Raw genomic sequence first — 8,513 nt, forward strand, 5'->3', positions numbered from 1 at the left:
ATAAATTTGTTCTTTGAAACTTGGATTTGTTAATGATTTGTTTTGGGAATTATTTACTTGATTTAGAAGCAGAACCAACATTAAATTATTATTGTAATCTGGGCAAAATAATCTACACAACAGAACAAAAAATCCGTACTATAAAATGAAAGAGAGATGCAACCTTTTCAATTGGAATTACGTGTTTGATATGAATTGGCTGTGAATGTGACGACAGGGATACGACCCCACTCTTAGGAAAGACTAATGAAAAGCAGTTTTATATGTTGTCCTTTCTATTGCCTGTCGCATCAACTTCATGTTCTACTCGATTAGTTAAAATGTGGATTGATTTCAACCAAGAAAATATTTCTTTTCTGTAATTTGTCTGCATAGGTTTTTTTTTTTTAATGAAAGTGGTAATATTTATTGTCGTTATTCGTATTCGATAAGAAAAAAACAACAAAATGGGTTGCAAAATTCACCCTTCTTTTCATGGTTTAACTCCAATTATATATCTTCTTTTTCTCTTTGAGGTGGTGTTTTGATTCTTCAAGTATTTGTATAGCTTTAGAGGTCCACTTCTGTTAACCCTAAACCGGTCTTGGTTTTCATGGCTTCAACACCGAAAATGAACCTTTTTTATCATTTGGAATCAAAATGTTTGGCTGTAGTACGTAAAGAGATGTATTATAGTATTCACACTTCTCTAATTTCCTACCATTACTATTTCACCTAAATTTGGCTGCTAATAGGTGAAGAATATTGCAGCTGTGTATAAATATTGAGCAGACAAAGATTTATTTAGTAGTATTTTTATTCACTGACCGTCTTAATTGCCAATTGGTTTATGCATGACATGTGATGTACAATTGACTGATGGATATTTATGAAATTATGAAGAAAAAACAAATTTGTGGACGAGAATCTGATATTGAAAGGGAATAATTATGTATTAAATATTCTTTTATTATCTCCTTACAACCGTGTCTGCACAAATTGTGTAGTGTACATGTGGAAGCAGTCAACGAACACCAAAATAAGAGGCAATAAATCGGTGGAGCGTGGGAGTTTCTTTGATGGCATCTTGTATGGAATAGCTGAAGTGAATGAGAGTAGCGTTTGTTTCACTTCATCCACTCAAGTGTTTTTGGCAAAACTCATTCCACTCTGAACTATTGTACAGTGTGATTTGCCGACAGCTATTCAACTATGGCTTCCTTCAGGACCTTACTTGGTACACCCTTATTTGCTCGTTTTCATTCACCTGTTTGATTAATACTTTTTCATCTTGCATGAATATATATCGCGTTTTATGTGATTTTGATTAAGCTGTTCTTAAAACCATCAGTGATTATTGAAAAGACTAGTGTAAGGCAACGTAATGGACCACTCGAATCCTTTTGTAATGCAGACAATATGTTTGTAATCTATATCAGTGTCTTCCTGTTGAACTGACTTTTGTTATTATGCTAATTCTAAATCTTGTGATGGATATGCAGGGGGGTTCACTTTAATTTGTGAAGGGAAACTTGATTTTGGTTCTTTTTGCATTCAACGAACCATCATAGATGTCATAAACCTGGTGTTCCTCTTTGTTTTCTATCTACTTTTGTTTGTATGTTCGGTAAGAAAACTGCAACGTAGTGTTGTTAATAAAAGGGATAGGATCTCCATTGTTGTTTCCATCTGTTGTGCTCTTATTAGTATATTGTATCTTAGTGTTGGTTTATGGAATCTAATAGCAAGAAATGGTGAATTTAATGGCTTGAGCTGGTTGATTGAGCCTGTTAGAGGATTAATTTGGATTTCGTTATCAGTTTCATTGCTTGTTCATACATCACAACCAGTGAAAATTTTCATCTCCGCCTGGTGGGTGTCGTTCGCATTATTGGTTTCGGTTCTTCATATTGAAATTTTATTTAGAGCACACCGGATTGAAATATTCGACGTTCTTCCATGGCCTGTGAACATCTTGATGCTGTTTTGTGCTTTTAGAAACTTCATTGATTTGACTAAGGAACATGAGAGTCTTTCAGAACCTCTATTAGAGGAAAAGGAAGAAACATACCAGATAGAAGTTTGTGAGGCCAATTTCTTTAGCAAATTGTCATTTTCTTGGATTAATCCTTTGCTTTCCAGGGGTTATTTGAGACCCTTAGCTCTTGAAGACATCCCTTCTATTAGTGCAGAAGATGAATCCAGTTTGGCATACCAAAAGTTTGCTAATGCATGGGAGACACTAATAAGAGAGAAAAGCTCAATTGATAGGCGAAACTTGGTTCTTCGGGCCTTAACAAAAGTGTACTTTAAGGAAAATATAATTATAGCAGTTTGTGCAATTCTTAGGACGATTTCTGTTGTAGCACTTCCATTATTGCTCTATGCCTTTGTAAATTATTCGAACCAGGAAGAGGAAAACCTGCAAAAGGGTCTTGTTTTACTAGGATTCCTTATTGTTTCGAAGGTTGTCGAGTCATTGTCGCAGAGGTATTGGTATTATGCTTCGAGGAGGTGTGGAATGAGGATGCGATCGGCATTAATGGTGGCAATCTATCAGAAGCAGCTGAAACTTTCGAGTTTAGGAAGGCGGAGACATTCGACTGGGGAAATTGTGAATTACATAGCAGTAGATGCCTATAGAATGGGGGAGTTTCCATGGTGGTTTCATTCGACTTGGAGTCTTGTGTTGCAGCTTTTCATGTCTATGGGAGTGCTTTTCTCAGTTATTGGTCTCGGTGCTATACCCGGTATAGTCCCTCTTGTCATATGTGGATTCCTTAATATGCCATTTGCGAAGATCATACAAAAATGCCAATCTGAAGTCATGATCTCACAAGATGAGAGATTGAGAGCCATTTCTGAGATCTTAAACAGCATGAAGATCATCAAGTTGCAGTCCTGGGAGGATAAATTCAAGAGCTTGATCGAGTCCTTACGTGGCAAGGAGTTCAAATGGCTTTCTAAACAGCAGTTTTTGAGGCCTTACGGTACTGTCTTGTATTGGATCTCTCCAACTATTGTTTCTTCAGTTGTCTTCTTGGGATGTGCTCTATTTGGGAGTGCCCCATTGAATGCTGGAACCATTTTTACAGTTCTTGCAACTCTAAGAAGCATGGCGGAACCTGTTAGAATGTTACCCGAGGCACTTTCGATTCTTATACAAGTCAAAGTTTCTTTTGACAGAATATACACTTTTCTTCTTGATGATGAACTTAGGAATGATGAAGTAAGGAGATTTCCCCTGCAGAATTCTGATAAAAGTGTGACAGTAGAAGCAGGAAATTTCAGTTGGGTTCCTGAAATTGCAATTCCAACACTTAGAAATGTGGAGTTGGAAATAAAAAGAGGGCAGAAGATAGCTGTTTGTGGACCGGTCGGGGCTGGAAAATCCTCAATCTTGTATGCAATGCTGGGAGAGATACCGAAACTTTCAGGAATGGTGAGTTGCAAAACAAGTATTCCTACATGCACATGCATTAAGCATTATGTCTTCTTGTCACTGATTATAGTTCTTTTTCCCTTAATGCTTGTTTTAGGTTAGCGTGTTTGGATCCATTGCCTATGTTTCTCAAGTTTCATGGATCCAGAGTGGGACAATTCGTGACAACATACTCTATGGAAAGCCGATGGATGCAGACAAATATGACAAGGCCATTAACGCTTGTGCTCTGGATAAAGATATCAATAGTTTTGATCATGGTGATCTCACGGAAATAGGTCAAAGAGGGATTAACATGAGTGGAGGGCAGAAGCAAAGGATTCAACTCGCTCGAGCGATCTATAATGATGCCGACATCTATCTTCTTGATGACCCTTTCAGTGCTGTTGATGCACATACAGCTTCTGTTTTGTTCAATGTGAGAAAGCTTCATTTCAGTATAGAACTCTGGTGTATAATACTATTATTTATTTTCTTTGCAGTATGATAAAAGTTAGCTTTTTATGATTGCAGGATTGTGTTATGACTGCTCTAGCGAAGAAAACTGTTGTCCTGGTAACTCATCAAGTAGAGTTTCTCTCAGAAGTTGATAGAATTTTGGTAAACACGAAGTTCGAATTTATGTTCATAATTTATTTATCCATCCATGTGTTTTTCTGGTTCGTCAGAAGGATAATTTCTCCCGTTTTTTTCCTTAGGTTATGGATGGTGGACAAATTACTCAATCAGGAAGCTATGAAGAGCTATTGATGGCTGGGACAGCATTTGAGCAGCTTGTGAATGCTCATAGAGATTCCATAACAGCATTAGGTTCTTTGAATGGTCAAGGTGAAGGAGAATCAAGAGGGATAGCTCCCGTTATGTTTAACGGATGTTCTCCAACTAAACAGAACAGTGAAGGGGAGATCTCGGTGAAGGGTCCGCCTGGAATACAATTAACACAAGATGAAGAAGTGGAGATCGGCGATGTTGGATGGAAGCCATTCATGGATTATGTTTCTATCTCAAAAGGATCCGTTTATCTATCTTTAAGCATTTTAACTCAGCTTACCTTTGTTGTTCTTCAGGCCACTTCGACCTATTGGCTGGCATTTGCCATTCAAATTCCTAACATGACCGACAGCATGTTGATAGGAGTTTACACCGGAGTTGCCACCCTTAGTGCAGTTTTTGTGTTTTTTAGATCCCTTTATGCTGCTCATCTAGGATTAAAAGCTTCTAAAGCCTTCCACTCTGGTCTCACCAATGCCATTTTCAAAGCTCCAATGCCTTTTTTCGATTCTACTCCTGTTGGCAGGATTCTAACCCGAGTAAGATCAAATTTACCAATAAGCAAGGATTTTTTTTTTTCTTTTTTTTTTTTTTTTTTTGCTTGGCAATGAGCTAGGAGTTAATATAATGTTTCACGTACCGTTTGAGTCTTTTCCCAAGATACTAAAACATGTTTTATTTAAACTCTTGCAGGCTTCATCAGATATGAGTATTCTTGATTTCGACATTCCATTTGCCTTTGTCTTTGTGGCAGCCGGTGTAACTGAAGTCTTAGCAACAATCGGAATCATGGCCTTTATTACATGGCAAGTTCTCATTGTCGCGATTCTTGCTATGGTAGGAGTAAAGTACATTCAGGTGGATGCATTTTCTTTTCACTTGCTTTGCTCAAATCTCATTTGCAGCCAAGTTGAAAGGGCTAAAATCTTTGGTCATCATACTGCAGGGATATTATATGTCCTCTGCAAGGGAGCTCATAAGAATTAATGGAACGACTAAAGCTCCCGTTATGAATTATGCAGCCGAGACATCGCTTGGAGTGGTCACCATAAGAGCTTTTAACATGGTGGATAGGTTCTTTAGAAATAACCTGAAGCTTGTTGACACAGATGCCACACTTTTCTTTCTTTCTAATGCAGCCATGGAATGGCTAGTTCTACGGATTGAAACACTTCAAAACCTTACTCTATTCACTGCTGCATTTTTCCTGCTTCTGCTTCCCAAAAACCAAGTCACCCCCGGTATATTATAATTTGTACTGAATAATCTTCTTGACATGTAGAGAATGTTCAAGTCCATTAATCTCGAAAATTTCTAACTGCAGGGCTTGTTGGGCTCTCTCTTTCTTACGCTTTATCACTGACCGGTACGCAAATTTTTGCATCCCGTTGGTACTGCAGCTTATGGAACTACATGATTTCGGTTGAAAGGATAAAACAATTCATGCACATACCTGAAGAACCTCCAGCAATTATAGAAGACAACAGGCCCCCATCTTCATGGCCCTCTAAGGGTAGGATTGAATTGCAAGAACTGAAGGTAAATTAAGGAATCTAAACTGGAAAATGGTTTGAAGGGTGCTGAAAGTGTGATGAACTTGTTTTCTTTGAACCAAATCTATGTCTTAATTCATGTTATTTGATTCAATGCTTTGTTTAGATAAGATATAGCTCGAATGCTCCTTTAGTTCTCAAAGGAATCACTTGCACTTTCCAAGAAGGGACCAGAGTAGGAGTTGTTGGACGGACTGGAAGTGGAAAAACTACGCTCATAAGCACCTTGTTTCGCCTAGTAGAACCTGCAAGTGGGAAAATTCTTATAGATGGACTTGATATATGCTCTATGGGACTGAAAGATTTGAGAATGAAGCTTAGCATCATTCCTCAAGAGCCAACTCTATTTAGAGGCAGCATTCGAACTAACTTAGACCCCCTAGGCCTCTATTCAGATGATGAAATATGGAAGGTGAACCAACTAATCATGAATATTAACATAAAAAAATTTCCAAAAATGAGCTTTTGGAACTTACCTTTGTATTCCCGTGGCAGGCTTTGGAGAAGTGTCAACTTAAAACAACAATCAGTTCGCTGCCAAACAAGCTAGATTCATCTGGTGAGTTGAATTTTAGTGACTATGTACTAAATTCCTTGTGATAGACTATCTTTTCTCGGTTAACTGGATCAAACATGGTTGTTCTGCCACTGTTGTTGGATTGACAGTGAGTGATGAAGGTGAGAATTGGAGTGTGGGGCAGCGACAACTCTTTTGCCTTGGAAGAGTTCTCTTGAAACGGAACCGAATCCTAGTGCTGGATGAAGCCACTGCTTCCATAGACTCTGCAACCGATGCCATTTTACAAAGAATTATAAGAGAAGAGTTCTCGAATTGCACCGTCATAACAGTGGCTCATAGAGTTCCAACTGTTATAGACAGTGACATGGTCATGGTCCTCTCCTATGGTAAAGCTCTTCTTTCCTAATACTAATATCAATCAATTTATCCAAGTTATAATCACATTACTGCAGCATGTATTTCAGATCCCTGCAACTCTTTCTCATATTAAGAGACTGCAACCAATTAAATATATCCAATGTTGATTGATTATTATATGAGCAGGTAAATTGCTGGAGTATGATGAGCCTTCAAACCTTATGGCAACAAACTCTTCCTTTTCTAAGCTAGTAGCTGAATATTGGTCAAGTTGCAGGAGAAATTCATATCAAAATTTTAGCAGTTATCAATGACTAGAACGAATATTGGCATGAAAATGAGATCAAACATTTAGTGTTATTATCTTGAATAGAAAGTTTTTGAAGACTTCCAAATTCCAAGAGTTGTTCTTATTGATCTATGGGAAGGTAGATAATGAATGATAATTTGTAGGGATTCAAGCTCTTTGTACCCATTATTTCCATATGAATAAAGGAAAACTATAATAAGTTTCTCATATATACTCGTATATATTAATCATTTTATACAATGATAGAGAAATATTTTTAAACTCGTAAATAGGTCAAAGTTCTATGATTTTACTGATCCCATTTATAAAATATAAAAGCTGAGTAATTATCTTAATGCACTTCCAACAAACTACTAGCTCAATTTCCATATCCTTTTTAACAAACATTATTTCCCAAATCAATGAATTTAGTTGTGAAGAGAATATATAATTGCAAATGGTGCTTGGAGTAGTGCCACGAGCAATGTTACTGGGTGTAGAACTTTGATATAACAAAGATTAACACAAGGATGTTTATACAGTTCGTTTTTGTTAACCATACTCACCGGTTTAGTAATCTCATTTTTTCATCAAAAAATTTAGATTACTCTTCTCTAAGTTTTACATATTTAACAATCTCACTTTTACTTCTAAAATTCTAAATCATTCTTCTCTAAGTTTTATCACTCTCCTTCAAGTTTTCCTCCCCTAAAAGTTACCGGTTTAACAACCTTACTTTTGCCCTTACCTAAAGAGTTCCCCCCACCCTTAAAATAGTTTAACCTAGAAATCTATATCACTATTCCCTAAGTTTTTGCCTGAAAACACGGTATACCAAGTGACTAAGGGCAGCAGCAAGTTGATTTGCTTTGCTTGGACAGCAAGCATCGAGGCTTGCAGAAGAAACAATTGAAGAAAGAAACAGAAAATAAAGCTTGCGAATGGAAAACAGAAAAGAAAAGAGAGAATTTGAATGAAAAAAATTGAAAATTTTCATTAACATTAGAGAATAAGGCATTAAGCCATTACATATATCAGCTAACATGTGAAACAAACAAGTAATCACCTAATCAACTACCTGCCTCAACTAATCTGCCTTGAAACTTACAAAATTATCTTCCATATATTGCTATGCTGATTTTTCAATCAATCAACATAAAAATTACATTAAAACATTTACCTACTTAGTTCAATATGAACTAAATTACAAAAGGATTTAAAGAGAACTAAATGCAGCAAGTAAATCAACAACTTCAAGTTTTAGCTGCTGCACACCATGGCTCGATTGCCTGCTGCCATTTCTTCCTACATTGCCACCTTTGCATGGGAACTAATCTCAACACTCCTCCTTAGTTTCCATGCTAGTGACACTTAATTCTCTTTTCAATTTAATAAATTTTGACACATTAAGTGCCTTTGTGAAGATATCAGCAATTTGCTCTTCTGAATTGCAATGAACCAGCTCGATTTCATGAGCTTGCTCCATCTCTCTTATAACATGTAATTTGATATTAAAATGCTCCGTTTTGCCATGGAAGATGGGATTCTTTGCAATTGCAATAGCAGATTTGTTGTCACGGTAAATCTCTATTGCTCCTTCTT

The 8,513-nt window shown here is 36.9% G+C and overlaps 1 protein-coding gene across 2 annotated transcripts; it reads left to right on the forward strand.

Annotated features, from left to right (window-relative positions):
• The first annotated feature begins 942 nt into the window (after positions 1–942).
• LOC105777389 (ABC transporter C family member 8) lies at positions 943–7,141 on the forward strand. Of its 2 annotated transcripts, none has more exons than XM_052622114.1 (12): positions 943–1,216; positions 1,482–3,421; positions 3,519–3,839; positions 3,935–4,021; positions 4,120–4,731; positions 4,886–5,029; positions 5,139–5,433; positions 5,517–5,731; positions 5,852–6,157; positions 6,241–6,304; positions 6,412–6,651; positions 6,809–7,141. In XM_052622114.1, the coding sequence occupies exons 1-12, from the start codon at positions 1,192–1,194 to the stop codon at positions 6,934–6,936; spliced, it is 4,377 nt and encodes a 1,458-aa protein (XP_052478074.1). In that variant the 5' UTR covers positions 943–1,191; the 3' UTR covers positions 6,937–7,141. The 2 variants fall into 2 exon arrangements, with proteins under 2 accessions (XP_052478074.1, XP_052478073.1); XM_052622113.1 differs by having other exon boundaries at positions 944–1,216; positions 4,886–5,050.
• The last annotated feature ends 1,372 nt before the right edge of the window (positions 7,142–8,513 follow it).

This window comes from Gossypium raimondii, chromosome 10 (genome assembly GCF_025698545.1).
Source record: "Gossypium raimondii isolate GPD5lz chromosome 10, ASM2569854v1, whole genome shotgun sequence".
Lineage (NCBI taxonomy): Eukaryota > Viridiplantae > Streptophyta > Magnoliopsida > Malvales > Malvaceae > Gossypium > Gossypium raimondii.

What these genes read in the sequence shown, in the direction of transcription:
- LOC105777389 (XM_052622113.1), top strand. Translation starts at nt 1,192, where the DNA reads ATGGCTTCCTTCAGGACCTTACTTG. An exon ending in TAGGAGTAAAGTACATTCAG is followed by an intron (nt 5,051 to 5,138) that starts GTGGATGCATTT and finishes ATCATACTGCAG; the next exon opens with GGATATTATATGTCCTCTGC. An exon ending in CAAAAACCAAGTCACCCCCG is followed by an intron (nt 5,434 to 5,516) that starts GTATATTATAAT and finishes TTCTAACTGCAG; the next exon opens with GGCTTGTTGGGCTCTCTCTT.